Source organism: Bombus bifarius, unplaced genomic scaffold (assembly GCF_011952205.1).
Source record: "Bombus bifarius isolate JDL3187 unplaced genomic scaffold, Bbif_JDL3187 scf7180000009200, whole genome shotgun sequence".
Lineage (NCBI taxonomy): Eukaryota > Metazoa > Arthropoda > Insecta > Hymenoptera > Apidae > Bombus > Bombus bifarius.
Window position 1 is genome coordinate 93,254 of NW_022884965.1, and position 25,560 is coordinate 118,813.

At 39.9% G+C, this 25,560-nt stretch overlaps 1 protein-coding gene across 1 annotated transcript in view; it reads right to left on the reverse strand.

Moving 5' to 3' along the window:
• Positions 1–24,695, reverse strand: part of LOC117214241 (B-cell lymphoma/leukemia 11A-like) — a 45,842-nt gene extending 21,147 nt beyond the window's left edge. The window contains exon 1 of the mRNA XM_033460151.1: positions 22,770–24,695. Within this exon, the coding sequence (XP_033316042.1) occupies positions 22,770–22,806 (37 nt within the window). The 5' untranslated portion in view covers positions 22,807–24,695. The remainder of the gene's footprint in view (positions 1–22,769) is intronic.
• Positions 24,696–25,560: the final 865 nt, after the last annotated feature.

The following is a 25,560-nucleotide window of genomic DNA, read 5'->3' on the forward strand; positions in this document are numbered from 1 at the left end:
AGAGAATCTTAAAAGAAACTTCGCGAGCAGGACGAGGAGGGCTGAGAGAGGTCTAGGATCGAAGGCAGAGAACACAGAGACAGAAGAAGAGAAACGGGACATAGAGAAAACGGGGCCTTGAATGGACTCGGTTCTGGGTCCGTTATTCGCCTACGATTGAAAAGCGCTCGCTTAGAAACAAGAGACGCGCGACCGGTCGTTAACGACAATAGGCTTTTGTTTTTTCGGGGGCAGATGTTGGACCGAAGCTCGGGAGCTGCGGCCGACGGGTAAACTCATGGTTAAAGAGGAAAAGAGAGGAAGAGACTCGTGGTTATGTTACCTACCCCTCTGTGGCGTTCCGACGAAGGTGATCGCGAAGGAGGACTTGGACGACACGTGTCCGCTCCGTCATTCTCTGGTGAATCTCCCTTCGTGCATACACGCACGCGTCACCCTTCTAACCTGTCCGCTAAACCGGTCCAAGAGATACAGCGTACGATACGTATGACGTACATACGTTGTCGTTGTGTATTTATTCATTTGGCGTCACGACCCACGGAAATAAAGAATGAGAAATTACGCGAATGAGTGAAGTACTTGAGATTTTGAAGAATTTATGGAGGAGATAAAGAAGAGTCCTGTTGAGGATATATAAACACTAGAGATATCGCAGTTTCCTATTTCTAGAATTTCTTTCTAGTAAACTTTCCTTTTTAAGTATCGATGAATAGTGATTATTGTTTTAAATAAAACACGGAGTAATACTTATGTTTAATTAAAAGCGAAAAGATTGGTGAGTAATTGTTCTTGTTAGTGCAGATGATAATTTTGGCTGATTGATTGCTCAATGGCTGAAAATGACCAGGCTGATCTTTCTCTTAAAGAATAATATTAAGTAGAAATTAAAATGAAATTTTCTAAGTACTAAACTAGTGTGATCGTTTAAACAAATTTTAGGAGTGAAGTGTACATATACATACGTATATTACTAACATAAGGGATGTTTGGAGAATGTGGTGTGAAAAGATGGAGTCAGAATGGTTGACGCATCGTCCTTCAATTCATATATATGCAAAGTACAACTCGACGTGTATATGTATATTTTATCGCTAATATAAAGAGATATCATAGTAAGGAACAGCACTCTACTTCCTCTCTTGTAAAAATTTCGATTCTTCTTTCAATTTGTATACGTTTCATATGTATAAATCATTGAATCAACATAGACATATTTTGTTATATTATTTAATATATATATAGTGAGACGAAATGTACTGTATCGTGGGAGTTATCAAGTATTTTCACCAAAAAGATACAAAATCACATTTAGATTTTTAAAAAATTGTTCGGAGCTTGATAAGCGTAAAATTAGGTTTCGAGATGGTAAGATTGGCGGATGGGAGATGAAAGTTTGGTTAGCGGATGGAAGTAGGTGATTTCTCTTTTCCGTAAGATTGTAAGGGAAGGAAAAGAGTTTAAATTGATTTTGTGGGTAGCTTAATAAAAATATAGTCTGAATGTTTCCTGATCTTCAGCGGAATTTATTAAAACGGATAACGTTTAAAGTTACCGTAAACGATAAAAGCAATGTAAACGTTGAATTAACTTTGTTTGCTACATTTAATAAGAATCTCGGTCGAGTAATCCTCGATGTTATATAGAATTTATTAAAACATCGTGTTTCCTGTATTTCATTTCTCTTAATTATGACAAAATCTTTATACAATATCTTTCGTATAAATTGTTGGCGTGAAAATATTTCGATCGTCTTGTTAACAAATAACATTTATCTGTTAACTCGGATATACGATTTAATTTATCGCTCAATTTGCCAACTCTTTGAGCTTTGATAACTTTCTATTGCAGACATACCAAATTAAATGCGTTTTTAAATAAAACTTTAACTACACACAAGTTCTTCAAAATATAATATGTTTCGTTATGTAAAACTAATTCTCATGCCGGTAATTAGCTAGATTCATTATTCCAAATCTATTGCAGTTATCAATCCTAAATTTTAAAAATTCCTGGAAAGAAGTTTTTACACTTTCTTTTAAAATATGTATAAATTCACGAATTAAAAGGATGTCCAGATGGAATAGACTTATTTCAGTTCTTATCGATTCGAAAGTTATTTTGCCTCCAATATAGAGAAAAGCTTTTGTTTAAGTTCCTGATTCTCGATTCGATTCGATTCTTCCCGATGGCTGACATAAATACGCTAACAGAAAGCAAGCTTACCGGCCACAAGAGTAAAAGTAACATCCACCAATAAAAGGATGCCGCGAATAGCTAGGAAAAGATAACATAAAAATGCAATATTGCCCCGCGAATGTAAGTTGGATTGCTTACAAATTGGTCCATACATCCGTAATGCCTCGATCACTGTACCGCGTGTCTCCCTTATTGCGAAGAGACTTCGTAATTTCCATCGACGAATGGAGGGGCAAATGCGTATGGGAATCGCTGCAGGAAACGTCCTGGAGCTTATTAGTCCTTCACATTAATTTTCTTTCGTTTGCCGTTCGAGTTAGATGAAACGCTCAACCAAGGGAATCGACTCCACGCGTCGATTAGTCACGACGATCTCCGATATTAAATTCTGAATCGTTTCCTTCGAATAATCTTTTTCCTTCTCGAAAAGTTAGTCGCTCGATCAAATCTCTACCTTTTAAGTTCGCTGATAGTTGAATTTTAAGTGAATTTCAGATAAATAATAATGCCCGAGTGATATTAAATTTCGCTATTTTTTGAACTGTTAATTGTTTGGCATTGACCGATCAACATTAATATTAGTTTTAATTATCAGATTGATTCAAACGTTCATTTCTTGATCCTTGGAACATTTTCTTTTATTCTGATAATATTATAAGTTCTCTTCATTCGCACTTTTCAAAATCGATCTCGATAAATGAAACAAGACGTGGAAGAAATTTAATAGACATTTTAATTAGACAGCATTTTCCAATGAGCTTCATAAATAGACGCAGAAAATTTTAGAAGTTTTAAGTTCTTTTCAGATTTGAAAGTATTGCTCGTATTACAGTCATATAATCAAGTAGACACAAGATCGTTCTTCATAAAACATTAAGAAATTTCTAATTCAAAACCCAATCACAGGTACCAACACAGTCAAAACTGCCCTTAACTATCTTCGAACATATCTATTCGTAACTATCGAGCGACGTTCCTTTATGAGCAATTTCCTGCAGGTTTAATTTCATAAAGAATTACTACACCAGTTCAATTATCTCCGTATTACACTTTCAAGAAACCAAAAACGAACGACGTCCCACGTAAGAACATAAACTATTGATTCAATCTTCAATCAATAAAACAGATGTTGATATAAGTACGATACAAGTACATATAAGAGATAGCACTCATGGAACTTACAAACTTATTCGCATATAACCAACATTTAATTGAACATCCTCCAACCTAACTCAATAACTATGAAAATGTGATTAAACGCGATCAACTATAAATTTAATAAAAATGTTCAAAATCTTAATATCAACATTACCAAACTTGTCGACAAAACAAAACGTTCAAAAAGTTGTCCTTGCTATTCTTCTAATTCCAATAGTAAAAATAAATTTCTGATGTAGTAGCATTCTAAATAAATACTAATCTAAAATCCTCCAAATCTTCAAAACCAGTCGTTTCAACGTCAATAATACGACATTAATAATACTTACACCCAATTTATTCCCAATGTATACACAATAGACATACACTTGACTAAATACTAATCCAAAAATCCACAATTCATTGAAATATCAACAGAACCTTCAAAAAACACCACGTGGCCAATTAAAAACCAGCAGTCATCGCGACTGACCTCCACTCCACCGAGACTCTCTCCACTCTCTCATCGAGACTTTCCAAAACTAATTCCGTCGTCACCGAATTTCAAGAACCAGACGGCTGCAGGTTGGAGCATCTCGGAACGACGTCGATTTCATCGGGACGCGGTTCCATTATCAGCTATGCCTCGCGTCGTTCCGTGCGTGGCTCGATATTCCTGGCGACGTGTGCCAGGAATCCATCGGTTTCTTGATCCGTCTGTATATTTCGCGTTTCCCGATGGATCCTAGCTGCACACGTACGCGCGTCCGTTACCTCGGTCGTCGAAGGAAATTGCCGCGACCCAATACTAATGGATAATGGAATTATTGGTTACGGTCGGAGCTCGCCCTAGGGATGATCGTAATTCAATTGCTTCGATGTGTCCTGTGGACGTTTTGACAGGACGGATGTCCTAACAAGGAAACCGCCTCGGGATATCCTCGCGTATATAGCTCTATTTCTTCATGTGTTGTGTCGACGTCGTTTGTATCCCGACACAACGTAGTGGAAAACCGTGGCTGGGGGAAAAGTCGAACAACCGTGTTTCGAATTGGCCGTGGATAATGAGAAACTACAGTTGAGCAGATTAAAAATAGAGAATTTTGAACGAGAGGTTGGGGAAGGTTCACGAAAGTAGTCGAATTTGTAGATACCTTTTACGAATATATTATGCGTGTTATGTGAAACATTCTGAATTCGATCTACACTTTTAGATTCTTTTCAAATTTTACCAATACAGTCATGATTATTTATCAATCATGTCTTATTACAGAGTCTAATTAACCACTGGAATTTACGTACAATATCCTACGAATCAAAATACCTGTACAATTTATTCAACAAGATCCTCTTTACTTTCATTATCAACGTTGTTATCTAAATCATAAACCCATAATTTCACGGTTAACAATCTGTATCGAAACATTTGTAAATCAGCCAAACGATCCTAAGCCTTCGCTCATCAAACATACAACGTGTATTCAATTTTAATGCAAGTTATATTCAACCTCCAATTTTGAACCAACCTTCACAATAAAGACGCTTGCAAATGAAATCCAATCTCAAATTGCATCCTTTCAAGTAACAAAATTTTCCCTCAGAAAACCAGAACAATTTCTCCTTGCAAGTTAAGGTTTGTTTACCTTTATGCGCCATTACGCGTCGGTCCATGGCGATAGTTTCCATGGTGCAGCGTACCAATTCCCGAATCATCGTCCACTTAATCAGTAACTCACTCGTAAACTCGGTAACGATCAATGAACCAACTCATCCTCAATTTTACTGCAACCAATTAAATAATTAAGAAACGAATCGCGTTCGAAGATCTGATTTCTCGCATGCTCGGATGCTGACTGGAGAATTTGGCAGGGCACAGGGCTGGCCAAGGGCCCCGACGACAGGATATCAAAAGAATAGAAAGGACCTACCAACGCGATCTCCGATGGTGGGGGCAATTTTTATACGGAACCCCCACTATTCCTCCTTTTCTCTCTCTCTCTGTTGTCTCCCCTTTTCCTTTCTCCACACCCGGAAACCCCTTCGTCCTTTCGACTTTCTTCTAGGGGTGAAGAGTTTTTAACCCTGGACCTGGCATCGAAACGAACTTACCCCACAAAGGACACAAAATGGCGGTGCCATACGTGTTTTTTTCGTTCTTCCATGTGGAAGACCCTTTCCCTTACGTACGTGGACCAGATGATGATGGGAAAAAAACGCTGGCCCATGGAGATAGAAGAAAAAATTGGACCTGGTTTGCGGATCATGCGCGTCGAAGACTATATTCGAAATCTCGTTTTGTGTACCTTCGACCCGCCTATTTTTATGGAAGGAGGCTTTTCTTTTTATATCTTACTCGATGATCGTTTTCCCTTTTAAGGCTCCGGTTTTTCTTTGGGATACTCGAAATCGTTGGAAACGGGAGCGAACGTAACGGCCACTTGTTTTCGAATGGAAACGGGGTCATAGGTGTAGCAGAGGATCTATCGTATCACGGGACACAGGAAGTGGGAGGAATTCAATGTTATGGTGTAGGTTCGTGCTTGAAGCGATTTTCGAGTGTTCGTATGTTTGAATACCAAGAAATTGGGATTTAAGGAAAACAGTCACAGTTTTTTGTGAAGTAGATCAAGTTGTCTAGTCACATCGTATCATATTTTCTTCAGCTTTAAAAATATCCAATTTTCATATTATATATACATGTTAGAAATATTCAAAAATATCGAACTTTCAATATTAACATAACATTTGGAGAACTTACATCTTCATCAAATATGAAATACATTGATGAGAGGATAAGATGACCTTACATTTCATATGCATAATACCCGCATAATATGATCGCGTAATAGTCGTACCTATAGTAGTTTTGCAATACGACTCGCTAAACGATGCATATCTCCTTCCGTGTTTAAATAATCAATATCCAAAAAATCGGCGTTACCCTCAAACAAGATTCAATTAATCAACATTCTATTCTATATTCGAAATTTCAAAACGGCAAACGCATTATCTCTGGATCAGGAATCCAAAGTGCACAGTATCCTGGCGAAACTTTCCATCTCGGTCCACCCACGCAGGTTCACCGTCTCTTATCGTCAACGTCTGCATTGTCCTCTGCTTGGCACGCTATCTAATCTCAGGGCATCGGCTCGAAAGCTCGAACGAGTCCTCCGGAAACGCGGCGTTTCTCACGTGTCACGGAACCGCTTTTCCTTCTGGCCGACGATCAGATATACGCACAAACGGGAGGTAGGGTTCTTATTCTTCTCACGACTGAGGAATCGCGTTCTAAGCAAGGTGGACCCGACCAAGGACGCGCGCATAAGCGAGAGGAGAAAAGACACGTCGTGTTTCAGAAATTTTAGACAGTACGAAATCCGTGAAAACGGGTTGACCAGTTTGGGAACAACATACGCTAGATTCACAGAAAATATACAGAGAAACAGCTAGAAAACTGCGAGCCGCTCTCTGTCCCGCGGTCGGCCAGGCGGTTATGAGAAATATGAAATCTGGTTCTCACGGACTGTGAATGGGTACACCGCGGCGTATCTTTCTCTTTCTCGCCCGGTTTCCCACTCACGCACCGGGTTAGATCCTTCTCTCTGTATCGTCGCTCCACATGCGTATCGTGGGAGGATCTCCAGATCCCGGGGGTCTTTTGTACGCCTGGCCAGCAGGACATTGTCCATTGAGAAACGGCCAAACAGGTCCTAGAGAGCTGACCTGTACACCCGTCCCCTTTTCAATCGGCCTCCTTCTTTCAAGAAAAACCCCTTTCCTCATTTTTTCGTCAAAATAAATCATGTGAGTACAGTTATCCATGGTCCAGCTGGTCTTTCGAGTAGGGGGAACTGAAGCCATCGGATTAGGACCATATGCAGAAGTTCCATTTTTATAACTGTCATATGTTATATTCACTGACACAGTGTGTCAGATATTTTTCTTTTTCTTAAAGCAAATTATACTTGGCTTTTTAGATCATTACGATGTGCGCGGAGAATCATGTATTCTTCTTAACTCTTCGCTAGCTCTTCTTTATGAATATTAGGACATTTAGAGGAAAAGGGTGAACCTGAGAAATTATTAGGAAACGATTAAACATTGAACTATAGAGAACGTATGTGTTCAATGTTTCAATCGTTTTAATCAATTTTAATATTTGTATTATTAAGTTCTGTATGATATTTATATTAGATATTTTACGATGATATTCATATTAGCTGTATTATTTAATACGCTTACTGTAAATCATTTCATAAGTCAGATCTAAGTTTTTAAATGTTTAATTCATCCTGAATGTATGCAATTAATTTTAGATGGATCATTTATGCAAGGATCGATATATAATAGCTCGTTCGTTATTTTGTTGTTGAAAAATGAAAAATATTGAAAGTTTCGAATAATTTTAATTCGACGTATTTTCTATCGTCGTATAGAGATCAGAATACACTGGACATATTCCTAAACATGGAATATATCCCAGCATTCTGTCACGTTTCTTCTCTCCCATGGAATCTCTGAATTCGCCCATGCGTGCCCTTTACCGCCAAGTTTTCACCTTTCGTGTGAGAATCGATGGCTTCTCGTCTCGTTTCGACACGGTGGCTCGAGAGTGCAATTACCAGGCTAGAAACAAGGGAAAAACGTGCTATGCAAGAAACAGCTTTCAGAGGAACGAGCTTTGTGCAACGTTTGCATAAAAAGCGTTTACAGTCGTTACCACCCCTTTGTATCGTATTTTTACAGGCAACCGAGGAACAAAAACGGATCGCGTTATTACAGGTGGAAAAAGGGAAACGATACCGAACAGTCGAAACGTGATGTACGATTGTCAGCTCTTTTTAGTGAATAGAAGTAACGAGCTCAGAAATTTTCTAACATTTTTATTACACCCAAAGTCTTTTACGCGATAATTAATCAACATATATATTGTAGTATTGGTCAGTTGAAATATTACAGATTGTAGCTTATAAATCTCTCTTTTAGAATTTTAAAGTTTTAAGTGTTTTTTAAACATCATTTTCTTTGTTTACTATTTTCTAATGGGTAGATAACAGGACAAGAGTCTCGATTATCTTTTTTATTTTGTATTTAATTTATAGTAAAACAATTTACATTTTTCTCGCCTGTCTTATATATTTACATATGTATCCTACATTCTCATTTACAAGACGCGAAAACAGACTGTAAATGAAAAGAGTTTTTTAACAAACCAAAGATAATCTAAAAATTAGTTTTCAATTAAAATGCTTTATCGCGTCTATTCTGTACACCAGGATATAACATCACTCGTATTAGTACGGTGTATTAACGCCAAAAATCTGTAAATATCGCTCGAATTAACGAAAAAGCGATTACGAGATTACTCAATAAACGGTAAAACGAAATTTCTGCCCAACTCGATTTTCTTCGCTTAAGAATCATTATTTAAAATTTACTATTGCAAATTACTATTTCTTCCGATTAAAATTACTACGTTGACTATGTGCTACATACAGCACATTACATTTGGCTGAAGACTTATTGCCAGGGGTAGTAGCAACTGGTTTGCCCGACGTGACGATCAGTTGGGAACAAACGGTGAGAAACGCGAAACGAGGAGATCGCCAACGCGACGAAATACCACGGATAGGCCTTTTGTATTGTCCGGTATCGTGACTGATTTCGCTGTCCCTTTCTTTCCTGGGCTCTGGTCGGTTCTCTTTCTTCGTTCTCCGGTGTTTCCCCGGGTTTCTCCGGCTCTCTCGACGCTCCGCGGGGCCAGCGTCGGTTAATTAGAAAGTTCTGTGGTAAAGAGAGGAAAGAGGAGGCGGTCCGGGCGCCGCGGAGGTTTCGTTGTTACATTATTCAAAACGTCCCTCCCGCGAAACTCGCCGGGCGTGTGCCGCAAAACATCCGAATGCAAACTTTTGACAACGCGCGGACGCGGCAAGTGCCGAAGCATGTCACGCGAAATAATTAACGATCGCGCGAGGCGAATTTTCTCGAGCGAGAATTAACCAGCGAAGCTGGATCGTTGGTTTTGGTGAGCGTGCGAAATGTTACGTTTCCGGGCCTCGTTGTCCTGTTGTTCGCCGAATTCGAACTGGTGGCAACCCGAGTTTCCCAAAATGTTATCAGGTACTACATTTCTAACGCGAGTACGCGTACGTGAGTGTATGTGCATGTAACGCTTTCTGGTTGTTAACTGTTTACGAATCCCCTGGTGCTTTTGGGGGTGTAAAATAGTAAATGAGATTCTTGTAAGGGTTTTTCGAGATAAAGTTATACAATGATGTACAAAAGTACAGATCAAACTTTGAACACGAGATTTTTTAACCAATTTGTAATTTGTAAATTATAACTTTCGAATTTTTCGAGTTTGAATATATGCGTATATACAAGCAACGGTAGAAAATTGTTCGTTGTTTTTGGATTTTTATAAAGAGTGAAGTAATTTTCTCTATAAATTTTGTATTTAACCCTTGTGTACACAGCCACGATATAGCTCTTCCATAGTATTTCAAATTTTTCCATAAATTTTGTAAAGATAATCAAGGAATGGTTAACCGCGATGGTGTTTGTGATATTTTTAAAAAATATAGTAGAAAAGTAAATAAAGGAATTAGTAAAAGAAATACAAAAGAACGCGTAGCAAAATATTATAGAAAATATCAAAAATGGTTGCTCGCACAAAGATCAAAGTATAACAAAAGTATACCGAAGAGAAACGTTAGGATAGAGAAATTCTGATACTTTAGAATTAGAAATACGCTTGGTAGTCAGAACAGCGCGCAACAGCGAGACCAGAGTTGAACTCGCCTGTGATACAAAAAACCTGACCCCAGATTTCTTTTTTTCTCTACATCATTAGATCCAGTCTCTAACCCCCCGCGGATCGACCACGCAATTGGTCCAGCCCAGCGGCGGTCGATGAATTATCTCGAACCCGATCCCACTCTACCGGTTCGAACAGTGGGTTCGATTTTTTCGCGAGAAAAAAACCATCCCGCTGAGCAATTTTGTCGTGGCCGGCCAATTGGAAAGCAGCACGCGAAAACGGCCACGCCACTGGCGGATACCGGCCGACCGTTCCTCGTCTTCTTATTCGACTTCCGGATCGGCCGATGCAATGGCCGGACATGACTTCCAATGTCTGGTTCTTTAGCTCGTGTTGTTCCATTCTAAAGGGACGTTTCGTTTTGTCGTTTTCTAACTCTGCTACGGAACATTGAGTTTTTATGTCTGAGTTTTATTCTTCTTTCGAAATTCTTTAACTTGGAGTCAATTGTTACAAAAAGATTTTTAATGTTTTGTAAAAAAAGATTTGTTGTAAAGTTGAAACGAGAAATTACCTACAGCAATACAACGATATTTTTATCATTTTTCTTCAGCTTAAGAATGTTTTTAACGTAGAGAAACACGGTCATGATCATAATGACGAGGATATGATCTGGACGAAGATAATTCAAAGAACGTAATAGGATTAATGCTCCGTGCTTCGTAATAAAATTGATCGCAGAGATCTTTCAGCGCCTTCCAGGGCGTTCTTGACCTTTAAAATTGAAGTTTTCGTCTGTGGTCTGTGAACTATTTGCAAACAGTTCAATCAGATAAAATACTTTCTTCGTAAATACCACGTATCTACTCCGTTTACTATTCCCGTAGTATTTTTTTCTTTCACTTTCTACAAATACCAAAAATATTGAATATTAAAAATTCACTTTATCCTTAAAATATTATAAATTTCAGAAAAATTAACTAATTATGATGCAACTCTTTCCAAAAGGTACGTAAAAATTTGATTTTCTGAAATGTTTATGTACTTATATTGTGTCCAAAATATAATTTTTTAAATTCTATTACATCCAAAATGTAACTTTCCAAACTGTATTATATACAAAATATATGCTTTCAAGATATTCAAACACAATCTGCATCAACTTTCTCAATAATACAATGAATTCCAAGAAACAAAAGGCGTATTACTCATTCTACGAATATAAGAACGTCCAGTTTTTATAGAAAATTCCTTTACGGTCAGTCGTGTTTCGTTGAAGCAAATATCCTGCTATCCAGCCGAAAACCGCGTCTCGAATCGCCGTTTCCTCTTCCGGTGGACGCGCGACGAAGGACGTGAAATCGGGAGGTAAGATTTGCGTAAGCGGATGGGCGATCGTTAAGTGTTTCATCAGAATTCAGTTTAGACGTTTTTTTTTGTACAGTTAATGGGTTGAATAGACGAGTTTACGTGTTTCAACACGGTCCATTTTTGGAGAAAGACATAATGAAGAAGAAAAGATTTGTATAACAAAGCTATAATAGCAGATTAGAGTATTGTTAAATTTTGAATAATTTTATTTTCTCTGATATTTGCTTTGTTCAAGAATATAGAAAAGAATATCTTTATTCGATGACTCTTTTATTTTAGCACACTATTATAGTTCTCTACATATCACTATCTTATGAAGTATGCGACATGTTAATTAAATCCTGCGACACTTTGAGTGAGCAGAAAAATTTCCTGAGGAAATTCACGATAAATTATCAGTGAAGAATATAATTACTATTTTTAGAAACTAAATTAGTTTCCAAATTATTTTTAAATAAAAGAAACGAAATTATAATTAAATATATTTTGAGGAAAAGTTGTGTATTATAAAGATATCAAATAATGATTATAGAGTCGCATAATAAGTATATAATAGCCAGGATGTTTACAGCCATTACATATCAATAGCTAAGAATAAACGTTTAAATCGGAAACCGTTAGTTTCCCGAGTAAAATATTTATTAGTCACTCGATAAGGGTTGAAACGTGTGTCTATCGTGATCTTCAACATCCACGTTGAACATTCGACATATATTGATATCCTAGAGTAATGTAGTCTCCCCGAAATAGGAAAACTTATTACCTCGACAGGCCTATTTATAACAATAGACTTATTTTGGAAACAAAGCATTAATAGATTTATTTTCAATCTACTTGAAATAACTGCCCTACACCGCGCAGATATTCGCATTCTCATAAGCGTTTCAACAAATGTTTCTATACGTAAAGTACAAAATATAAAACAGAATCAAATATTCGAACATTAAATATCCTAGCTCGAACTGTTCCACTCACCAATAAAACAGTAATTTGCAAATGAACTTTATCTTATGCTTTATGAAGACTATTAATTATTTCTATCAATAATATATAGAATTTAAAAATAATTATCAATAATTGATTAAAACTTTTAAAAGAATTCATTTTATCGTCTACCTGTCGAATCAAAATATGCATTGCACTGTGTATACATCGTAACGATTTCATACATACCCACTAAATGATACTGTATGATTCAATGACTTTATATCTCTAATGACGCAATGCGTCTGATCGTACGATCCAGCTGTTAGAAATATTACATAAACCTACTTTGTAAATTGTCACGTGAGATCGATCCCTCGTCTGCACCAGGCCTAACACAGCTCTCATTGTTGTCTATTTAATCACACGCTGTCAGGCTTTCAGTAAAGCGGCAGTCAAGTTATGTCCAAGTCTCGAAACGAGTAACTGACTCGCGACGTTCCAACCTTCTGACGATTCGAGTCATAACCGGCGGAAAATCTAAAAACGAGACTCCACTCTGTTCCCCTGAACTTGGCGTTCCTATTTATAGAAAGGCCCAGTCAGCGTGTGTACGCGCCACGTGGTTTACATACGCGTGCGTTCTTCTGGGATATTGGACTATAACGGGTGACCGACGCTGGGGAAAACAGAAAATCGCCGCGGAAATGACTGGACTTTAACTGATTAGGTGATCCAAATCCTGATCAAAAACCTGGCTCCTTATTTCTCTCACTTCAAAGCATTCGATTCGCATAATGGATGGACATCATCGTGATTGTCGGTTACAAACTGATGGATAGTTGATTCATTGGCGAGAAAATTCCTGGAGGAAAGCTGATCCCGAGAAACACTTTCTAAACATGAAAGTAATTATCTCGAGGACACGCGTGATTAGTCAATCAAGCCCATCACCGCTCAATCTTCTCTTCCACAAGGTCAAGTATAGGAAAAAACAAAACTACTTGATCTTTAATATCTGTCGACGTTGTACCCATGAATTGGAAGGTTGCGTTTTGATCGTATGAAGACAGATTGACCTTCGTTGCTCCCTGACAATTAAGATGACACGGTCCAGGATGGTCCACGAGGGGTGAAACGCACCTTACTAGGAAAGGCGCTTCGAAGTGACCCTTGGTCAGGTAGGCGATCTTTCCCCCTTTTGGACAAGTGAACTGGCCGACAAAGCATGTAATAATACGAGTGGATTATCGCCCTGAAAGGTGTTCGCACCTTGGAAGGAGGGACTCGGACAATGCCGGACAATGGAGCAGGAAACCGACACCGCAAACAACATAAATTTTCTTTGGGCACCTCGCCATTATGCTCCACTCGGACATCTCCGTGTTCCATGGGTCAGACTGTCTTATTCTTCCCTGGATTCTCCCTTCTCTTTTTTACTGATGTGTACTGAGGGGACAAATAACAGGGTGATTTCTTCGAGAAGTAAGCAGGTTTTGAAAAAGCCTATTTCTAAGTGCTTGTAAGTCCATTATTGGTTGAAAGTCGAGCTGGATACCTCGGATTCCCGTGTATAGGATGTTTAGGTACAGTGTAATGTATTGTGATTTGTTGTTGTGAGATGTACGTTTTCTTTGGAAGGGAAATGAGATTGATTTAGGAAGTTACTTGTACAAATAAATACACTTAAATAATGAGAAATTCCCTAATTTTTACAAATTTTCCCTAAATTTTACAAGTCACTTTCGTAAGTAAAATGTTATTTCGTTATCCTACTTGACAAAAATTTATGATATTACAAAAGAATAACTTACATAACATATAAATTAAGAAATTTGTAAATTAATAAGTTGTTAGTTATATCATTAGCTAGTAAATTATCGTGCAAGGGAACTCTGGCTATTTAAGTTTACTTTTGTTACTACTAACTCTATAACCGTTCTTTGCTACTTACTAACTGTACTTTTCACCTCTTTTAAACAACATCTGTGTTCTTCATTATTGCACGAAAACTATTTGACAACGCGTCAAACATCCATGTACACAACGCCACCGACTCTCCAAATTGCCATTCTACTTCGTGTCAAAATAAAACGAAGACACACGTTGCTCGAAACTCATCAAATAAAAATCATACATCCAATAAACTTTCCAATCTACACGACCGACCCAGTCATCTATCAATATTTCCTCAAACACTTCTTTCTCGAAACTCCACTCTGAAAAATCGATCGATAATTCAGACTCGATCAGAGCGACGAGGACGCGAGGCGATCTGTACACGGCTTCGCGGTCTTAACCCCGTTTTGAGGGATCCAGAGGCGGGGAGGCCAATAACCCAGGTCGTCGAGCTTCGCGAACGAACCCGACGACATCGTATTTCAGCCGAAATTGCCGAACGGCAGATTGGACGGACGATATACAGCCACGTTTCGGGAAAGATAGCGAGAAGCGGTATCGGCGTCGTTCTGTCCTGCTTCAGGAGGACAAGGATTTAAGGAAAGGATGGTTAATTAATTTCTTACTTCTTTTACTGGCCATTTCTTTCTCGTAGTCGATGTGATTAAAAATTACGGGAGAAAAACATAGTAAGTGACATTCTTCAAGTTTAATGGAGAGACAATTTCTTCATCGATATGTTATCCATACAATTTTGTACTATCATTAGGCATATCAAAGAAGGCATATCATATGCCTTCTTTGTTTTGATTTTGCAATTAAATATATGTACGTATATCTGTTTCCCACTTTCTTGAATATGTTGAAAAATATTAAAAGTTATATAACATTGTGCTATTGGTTTGTTACGTTCGTGGATTTATCAGATGTTTCTAAAAGACTTGTATTTTGGGATTTAACAAGTCTTCGTACCAATTATGCAAATGTATTAAATTACTTCCTTTTAGCCATTAAGTTGGCCATCAAAATATGAAAATCAACATGGATAGACTTGTCACGTCTTTTCGTTGCGTTCGTCTCTTCAATTACATACTCCTCGAAGTAGTTTCACAGGATTGTCTTCAGGATGTACAAAAACCGTGAGCAGTGGTTAAACAATCGTGCTATTTGCAGTTACTGTTAAGAGTATTTAGAAGTAAGAGTAACCGCGGGACGTTAATGTTCTGAGCTGTTATCTTATCAGTTGAACGTTTTCAGAAGACATCAGATACCTACTGGAAGTTTCTGATCGCTTAAGTGGCTGTGACGTTATTTGTCCCATTCTTTCACGTTTCTTTCTGTTAAATTATGTGAAATAATTTGATCGTGACAAACTTGTACAACAGAGTTTTCCCTTAACGAACTTTAAATATGCCTCGAATAAATTATTATAGATAAAATTTGGGAAGAATGTTGTTGAAGTGTTTCTGCAGTCTTCGTGTCTAAAGGGTAAAGAAACCGGTATTCTCAAGACATAAAGAGTTAATAATTCAGAGATAACAAAGCATACTTGCACCTTGTCCAATAAAGATACGTAACCATCCCATTCACGTCCTCGATTCCAATTCGAGGATCTTTCCTGGAGGAACCAAGTTAACAGTTAACCAGACCATAGTCCCTCTCGACGATTACCCTAGGATTAAAACTTTCCGTGTAACGACGAGAACTCATTGACAACGAGAACCTTTGCTATCTAGTAGCGGACGTCAATGCGACATCGGACAGCGTCAGGTGGCGCCATCTATTCCACCCGCGTCTCTGATCGATTCCTCCATAAATATTCCATCAATTAAAATATATGAAAAATCCCTCAACAATTAACAAAAAGCTATTATATTACATTTATCCGTAGAAGCGTCTAAAAATCTTGATTTACTGTCAACCGTCGCTATTTGTTATTCGCATTTGTTATAGCATTTATATACTAATTAATTAAGTTTAAATATCGTTAAATTAAGTTTCACATCGTTTGTCGGTTACTTTCGTACGATGAGAAAAATTTGACACTGTGGAAACGGAACGTGGAAGCTAAGAGAAGAACTCTTCATTGGAAAAAAGACTATGTGCAAATACTTCTTGTAGCTGGTGTATAATAAAAATTGAAAATTCTTGTGACAGGTTAACTTATCCTCTCCACTTAACAGATTTAAAATTCTCGTCTGAAACTTGCACGAGAAACGAACTCTCTTCTCGCAGCTGGAGCGGGATAGCGCGCGACAACTTTTCCTCACGGTCCATAAAAGATATCGCCATTAGCGAGACTCGTGTTACAGAGACTTTTTGCGTAGCTCGCGTGCTTCTGGGATCAAAAGTCGGGTTCCGCGTGGTCCCTGGCTGCACGACCGCGCGAGAGACTTCTTACCTGGCCACGTGCTGGGGCCCGGTGAGTAGATAGCGGTTCGTAGAACGACAAAGAGGGAACGTGAAGAAGAGAAACGGTAGGAGAGTCTCGATGAGGGAAAGGGTTCGCCACGCGCCCAAAGCACGAAAGGTTAATCTGAGAAATCAAATCAAAGTAGTTTTTTGTCGGGGCTCGAGGCAGTTGTTAGAAGAAGAAAGAAGCAGAAAGCAGCAGATTAGATTGGTTGATTTCTAGTGTTGGAGAAGGATAGGTGGAAGAAGCGATGTTGAAGGAAGAAGATCGAAGAAAGAGAAGGAGAAGGGCTTCCGACGGGTTGCATCAAAGACAATATTTAACGCGCTCGGCATAGAAAACGCCGCATATGCCGTGCACGTGCCGACAGGGGCGCGTAAAACTCACTTTGTTTGCTAAATAACATCCTCGAGAGTGCTTCGGGCCCGATATCAAACTGAAACGACGCCCCAGCTTCGCAGGACGCCGCGCACCGAGGAGGTGTCCTGCTATGCGGGCGTAATTGCGTCAATTAGCGAGTCACGCTTTCCAACTACTGATAAAATTGCTTTCGCCGAGCGAAACGTCATTTCCTACCTGCGTCGTGATCAGCTTTTGCTCGCCGCGCTGAATGGATTTCTTTCGTATACTCATGACGGTAAGATATGAATGTATTTTATGGGCACATACGTGTGCCCCAATGGTCAGAAATTTAATATCATTTTTGTATCTAACTAATTAGTCTATACTTTCATATTCTTAGTAACGTAGCGATAAAAAGTCATTGAGCATAAAAATCTGAAAACTAAAAGTGCAAAATGGCGACAAGAAAGTAAGCAAATTGTAAAAGTGACCACATCCATGGTCTTAGTTTCAATGCTGATACAGCTTTCGAATTGTTTACAATCTCGTTGCGCCTGCCATTCGTTAAAACATTTCTCAACTTTGAGAAAAATAAGGGAAGACTCTGTGCTCCTTTTAATTTCATACGAGAAATATTAATTTTCTTCATAGTCAGGGTTTTTTCTAAACTTTAATGCGAATGGATTTAACAGGATTGATGAATTAATGATCGGATACGAGATTGAATTAAAGGAATTTCGAAAATTGTTGCAAGGTTAAATCATAAATTTGTTTATTAGTTGACTATTCCATTAATTTCTTTATTTATTTGCAACTTCATTGTTCGTTGATCGGTTTCTGGAGAAAATATAATATTTGTATAATATAATACTAATATCACAGGTTTTAAGATGAGCGAACTAGAGAGACATTTAATGTTGTCATCTAAGAACGCTAGATTCATTAAGCGTTATGTGTTAGAGCGTAGCTCGTTACTGTTTGTGCAGGTTTGTTAACAAGCAAGTTGCGTTGTAAGTACATACGGGATTATTGAATATATTTGTTGAGATCATAACTTAGAGATGATTAGGAGATTAGTTGGAACAATCTCAACTTCCACTCGTTTAGCTTATATATAGGAAACTTTATTCAAAAATTTAACTTGTGAATATAATCATTTATATGATCTGTATCAAGAAACCAGATGCGAGCAAAATAGAACCGAAAGTTTTTCTATTCAATTGTGGTATTAATTTTCCTATTAAATGCATTGACCCTACGAAATCTACTTCCAATTCTACGTGTAAAGTTATATTGTCAAAAATTAATTCTTCTTAACATCTCTGCTCTCGCATCGATTATTTTTAAACTTCTGCCTAATATATTCCTTATCAAAGAAACCATTTACCCCGTCATGTACAAACTAAGAAGTTACGTTATCAGAAAATAATAAAACGAATATCTAAAACATTGACAACCTTTTCCTTTCTTTTTTTTATCGGCTACCTGCACACGTAAGGCGATACAGTCCACAGGGAAGTGATAATTTACTGGCAATGCTGGCGATTCGTTCGTTACACGATTTTCCCCTGACTGTCGCCGATATTTCGCTCGATTCGACGTTGTTTTGTATTCAAACAACAGCTGCCTGTGCTCCTGTTCTTCGAACAGAAGCGTCACGGTCCCGTACAACGCTCGATATACGATTCCTATCTTAATTGGGAATTTGCTTATTCCGATAACGGGTCGCGCCATCGCGTTCACTTTAATCGTTGATCGCCGACCTGTGAAGAAATTTGTTCGAAGAAAGAAGAAAGAGAGAAAACGACCAGCGATTTCGAAAAACGATTTCCGTTCTCGTGATCGCAGCTGACAATTCCGCACGGTCGCTCCTGTTCGAAAATTTCCACTCGTCGCGTCGGGTACCGATAGTTGCGCAATTATTCATTTCAAGCATAAATCATACCGCATAAGCATAAATCATATTGACGCTCGAGAAAGAAACTTTTTAAGGAATCATAGTTTTAATTGACTCAGGCTATAGCTGGGCCGCAAATGAGTAACTGTGAAGGTTCTTTTATTTAAAAAAAGGGAAGAGAAAAAAAATCAGTCCGAATTTGAAGTTAGAATGTATTTTTGTAATGTTAACAAGTATCTGAAGATTTAGCAAAGCATAAAAGAATTGTCAGTCGATGAGAGATTACTTCTTTCTTGTTAAAATATTAAGAGGTTTCTTACTTATCGAAATAAAAATAGAACCGAGGCATAAAATTGGAAGAATTACAGCAGAGTTAAGACAGAAAATTCTCAGCATTTTTCTCTTCTTCGCATCAAGAAAAATACGCGTACTTTAATCTCGCTACGTTCTTCCTTAATAATATTTTCCTACTAATAAATTTCCTTCAAGGAAAATATGATAAAATCGTTCTTCAGGCGTGTGATTTCTTATTTCAATCCCTATGCTTTAATGCTTTCTTAAAACAAGAAAACATTCATGAAAACCTGTAGCAGAGTGAAAATAACCGAAAATTTATTTGTCAAGATTCGTAAAATACAAAATTATCGAAGCCGCTGTGGTAAATTGCAAAATAATTGTACAAGATGTTTACTGATCGAGGGCTGGGCGATCGCGTGATCTATTTACTTGATTACTCGTATGTAGGACAAGTTGGAAGGCGGATAATCGCGATGTAAACAGGAGTCGTAGATTCAAGCGCCGACAGGATAATCCGCATTTGCAAACAGAAATTTAAAGGTTGACCTCGCGATCGTCAAATCGAGAACTCTAACATCGTTCGATCTTAAATTTCAATAACGCGAATTCACAAAATCAAGGAAGAAATTAAAAGAAAAGTCGAGTGACGCGTTGAGACGAAATAGAACGGAAATTATCGCAATGGAAAGCGATCAGAGAAATTTTGACATTTCGACCAAGCAAACTGTCACGAAAGAAAATTATTTCGAGGTCTAATCGATCGGACTCACCTCTTCAAACGCACGCGATGCCGAAATCGTGTCGGCCAATTCGCGAATTTCCTCGGAATCGGCATCACGCGACGCGTGCGTGTCCACGATCGACCACACACGTTATCGTCACCTTCGGCAAACTCGTATCTCGCATAAAAGATATAGCGGATTCATTTCTCGAATAAAAACATAGCTGAGAACTGATCGAAAGCTTGTCATCCTCGTGCAGCTATTTCACAATTCCGATTCCATACATTCCAGACATGCGTACGTAGCTGACTTGCGAGCCATCCTCGCTCCACCTCTCACGCGCATATGTATACGTAGCGACCACTTTTCGACACTGACAGAAGCCCAGGTCACCGATGAAGGCACCAATCACGCCGACATTCTTCCTCCCCTCGAGAACTTAACATTTTCAACAGTATCAAACAACTAAACCACGATTCTACCTATAATACAAATGAATAAAACACACGGCGGCAGGTGTCCATGTCCAGCCATCCGTCGTCTATCGTGACGATCCTGACTGACCGATCGAATTAGATACTCGATCGATCGATACTTTATAAGGTGGAACGAACGATTTCATAAGATGGAGCCGCGGGGTTAATCAGTGGAGAAATATTCCGGTATCTTTTCGCGGCGGCGTCATCGCGCGAACTAAAGAATATCGCAGTTGTAATTAAGAAAACGGAGCCGCCGCCGCCGCCACCGCCGCCGCTGCTGCTGCTCTCTCCGTGGGGGCGAGGGGGTGCAGAGAGCCGGTTCGAGGCGACGCGGGGTAGGGTGCGTTACCAACGGGGGTGCCGGCAGTGACGGGGGTGGAAAAGTCTGTGAAAAACGCGCGCATGACAATGCCGCCCCTCCTTATCCATCCCACCCCCTCGACTTGTTCTTTCTCCACCTCCGCCTTGGCCGACTCCTTCTTCTCCTCTCTTTCTCTGCAGCTCTTCTTTTTCCACCCTTGAAACTTACGAGGGTGGGGGTGTCGGGGACTAATTAAAAATTCAACCGGCGACGAGTTCTCCGAAGACGTTGGCCTGCTACCCCGCTTTTCCCGCCACCACCCCCGCCCGATCTTCTCTCCATTCATTCATTCCTTCCCTTCCCTTTCTCCTTCTTTCGTCACGTTTCTTCGTAACGTCTCTCGCTCCCTCTCTCTCTCTCTCGCATCTTTCTAGACGTCCACGCCGCGCGCCTTTTATTTTTCTTAACCGTGGCCACGCGACCGCCACCGATTCTTCTTCCTTTTTCATCCCCCCGTTGCTTCTTTTTTCTCTCCTCTTCTCGCAGCTGCTTTTAGTTTGCCCTTGCTACGAGAGGCGACAGGTTGCCCTTCCACCAGAGAGAGACGAGGAAGCAAATTGGATGAGATTCGAATAATTTCATGACTTTGAGTTTAGGAAATGTTTGTAAAGATCGTGTCCCTAGCAGAAAGATGAAATTGGAATTATTTGGTGAATTCAAGATTGGAGAAGTGTGGATCGATTCAAGTGTTTGGGTTAAGGTTATCGCTAAGAATTAGGACAGCGGATTCGAGTTACACGATCGAGAACGATTTATGACCTCTCGGTCGGCAGGATTTCGAACACGTTTGGTTACATTGAGTCCTACAAACCGAGGATTTGTCGGCAAGCGGTTGTGACGATGACAAGATCGCTTTTAAATTTCTTTTTCAATTTACTGTAAGGTGGAATGAACAGCCGAGCGATTATTCAATAGTTCTATAAATCAGTTCAGAAATTGTTCGACTGTTTCGTCAATATTATCATTTAAAATTGATAATGAGGCTCCGAGGAACCTTAAGATAGATTTCATAATACGTAGCTTTGAATGTAATTCTATAATAAGAAAAAAGACAGAATATAAAAGGAAACTTAAACGCTACGGTTTATTCTAAATTACTTTACGCTTAAAGATTTGCAAAATTGTATAAGATCGAACAATGTTAGAGAACTTAAACTTTCATACACTGCATTACCCTTTTCTACTTGCCAAATATAAAACACGAAGAATAAAGTTAAATACGTTAAATACAAAATAACTAAAGTTTTGATTTACTTTTGCCGAATAGATACATTTTGCATATTTCGGTGCATGTTTTCGCCAAATTAAAGAAACGTCAATTTCTTGTAATTCACAAAGACAGGTTATATTCACAAATTTTCAGAAGCGAACCAGCTATACACATATCGAACGCTAAACAGACGACAAAAAGAGTATCTCCGGTTTATAAGATTACGAGATCGACACCGAAAATCGCCAGAAACTTCAAACACTCTGCAATTAGAAATTAGAACGAATCTCACAAATGAAACTATTTAAAACTCTTAATTAGAGGAATCACGAATCATTGGAAAACCAATCATTCTTCTATTATTACAAATTAAAGGAAATTTTACAAACGCGACACAGACAAATCGCAAATTATCGGAAACCCCAAATACTCTCCTGTGATCAAAGATTAAAACGAATCTCACGAATCCAAACCATATTGAACTCTCCGTTTACAAAACTACAAATCTTTCTTAAACGAAACTTCCAAATAAAGCTGGAAACGGAGCATCAAGGAGCGAAGAAGGTTCGTGGCAACGAGGAAAACTTCACTCCAGGCTTTCAAGTTCAGGCGCGTGTCTTCGTCGCGCCGCGCAAAATCCAAAAATAATAACACGCTCGAAATGGAAACAATTACGGTTTCTGATCAAGCGACGGACGCTGATGAGTCTCGGCTTTCTAAATACAAATTGAATTTTGTCATTTTATTTCAAATCTACTCACCTTGCGCGATCCTGACCGCGGGCATTTTGATCCTCATGGTGACGTTCGTCGATTTTCGTGGCGCGTCGCACGATTTATGCCTCCGATCAACGGGTTTCCTTCGAACGTCCAGGACGGAAGGTAGTTCCGCGATCGAAATGCTCGTCCTTCGATCGTCTTGGTCGATATTCTACGCGATTCCAACGAATCTTCGACACACTTCTTATTTTCAAATTTGCTTGGTATTTTTTTTTTTCTAACGGTGAGTTGTTGAAGAAAAGGGGGAGGTGAGGACTACGCTGGAATGAAGACGGTTCCTTCGAGCAGAATCAAAGTAAATTCGTCAACACCTTCTGTCCTCCTCCCCCTCACCTCCGCCCCGCGGTGTTGCTTCGTTGAAACGAGTCCATCCGACGTTTCACCTGTTTCCACCTTGAACAACTTTTCACTTCCTTCCTCTGTTCCTCGAGTCTTTCGATCCTCGTCGATCGACCCTCGCGATAAACCCCCCTTTTGAATCACTCTTTCTTTTTTTTCTCTTTTCCTCTCCGTTGAATTTATTCTCGATTATCTCGAATATATTCTCGTTGAAGATTTTCTGTTCTATTTACCGTCCGATCGTCTGGTGCACCTGGCCGCGACGACGACGGAACTGACAGTCGGCCGGGACGCACTTCTTCGTCAACTAATGTTCGTCCTCATCGTGTTCCTCGGCTGGCGTTCAGCGCGGCGCGTTCGCGAGAAACGACACACGTCGCGGCGCACATATATGCGATCACACAGACGTGGAACGAACAGAGCACGAACCAAGGTGTTTAATCGCGATCGACACTTCGGGGAAAACAGAAGCAAAAACTTGGAGACTTTCTGTCGCGCACAGGTGCTTCACCGGCACCGTCGCGATTCACTGTGGAATCCAGTCAGCCAAATTTTTCCCAGAAAACCGGCACCGTCGCAGGAATTTCACCTCGTGGAAGTTATATCTCTGGTAAACAGAGTCACCGCAACAGTGTCGCGGCCAGCTGTGGCCCGTCGCGCGTTGTCCAATAGTCACACGCTATCACTAATTATACCAACAATCCCATCCTTCTTCTGTTGTCATTCACCTCTCTTTTCCTCTTCACCTTTCCTCTCACCGAAATATTATAAGAGTATCGGAACAATCAGAAGCAAAACCGATATGAAACAAACAAAACAAGTGCGCCTTAAGATCAACGTAACTGTCGCTCCTTCGACTGACGTAACACGCTTCACACACATTGGTCCTCCTCCTTCTCGGTCTCTTCTTTCTTATTCTTACAATGGGCTCTAAAAAGCGCGCCAGACGACACACGCGTATTTCAACTGAATTTTCATCGGCTTCGGTAACATCTTCCTGTAACTATCACGAAGATCGTAATACAAAACACTCTGCTGTTGCTGGTCTCACGTCCTTCCGGTTTGAAACATGTACAAGACGAACAACAACGTGCTATTCCTTTCTGGACGGTTTGTCAAACGCGTGTCCTTCTGGTCGGCGTACTTTTGGACGTTCTCGGCGAGGTTCTTGCCGACGAGGTTGTCTCGGCGTGTGGGCTGACGCGCGGATGTCGAATGCCTGATGCCGGCGTGGACCAGAGCGACGATGGTCCAGCATGGGTCGTATCTCTGAGTGGACTGTGCCGGACGGTGCGCCTAGTCGTGCCGTGCGGGACCTGATGTCTCGGGCACTGTGCTCACTTCGGACGCGCTCGGTTCGCCTCGGCGCCGAGACCGGACACCCCACGCGCTCTCGGGGTAGTTTTCACCCCCGTGGTGGGGGTAACACGGCTCCCCCTCTTTGTCGTTCCTCACTGGCCGTGCACGAGGCTCTCGCTCGCCCGATCACTCTCTCTGTCTGGCGACCGGCATCTGTTCTCTCTCCACTCTGTACACTCTCTCTCGTGTGCTCTCCCTTCTCTCGCAAGCGTGCAAGTTACACGCGCGCGGACTAGACTGGTGTGTATACTCGTGCGCGTACCATAGCCTCGTCTCTGTCCGCTACGCGCCGCTCCTTCTCCAAGCTGCCGTTCCCCGTGTCCGCCTCGAAATCGTTCGTCTCTGTCCCGATCGAGACGACTGACTCGCGCGCGACCCGACTCGACAGTCTCGCGACGGGACGCGGGATCGCGCGGATACGCATCGTTTCGCAGGGTTGACTTTCTTTCTTTGTTTTTTTGCCCATTGGAACGTTGATTCTTAAAATACATTATTGACGGAAGATGTGTATCGATGTTTTAAATTTTTTAAACGTTGACGACAGAACACGTGGATCGACGTTCTCCGGTTTATTTGATCTGACATACGTATTTGCCAAAAATATACGGGAACCGGGTTAACATTTATGTTGCGATATACCGTCAACAATATGTTGCCAGCGAAGATTCCTTTGCTTTCATTGGCTCTTTCTATCGGAAGTTTGGTTTGAGGTGAAAATTGCAAAAGCAAGTTGGAGGGTTTGCAGCAATAAGGACGTGCTTTTAATATGAAGATCATGGACAATAAACGTGATTAGCTCGTTTTTCTAGATTTTCATTGTTTTAGTACCGTTTAATTGTAATCGACCTCGAGTTGGTTGTTAGTTATTAACACGATTTACTGTCAAATGCAGCTGCTTCGTTATTGCAACCTGCCTTTTCAATTAATTTCAGACGTTTTTTCCCTAGCCGCTAAACTATGGTTACCGTGGATGTGTGAACACAGTCGTACTGGCATTTTGAGGGATTGAGAACATTTGAACATGCAATGTAACAACCCTCGTAAAAATCTACACGAACATAAAAATAACTTATAG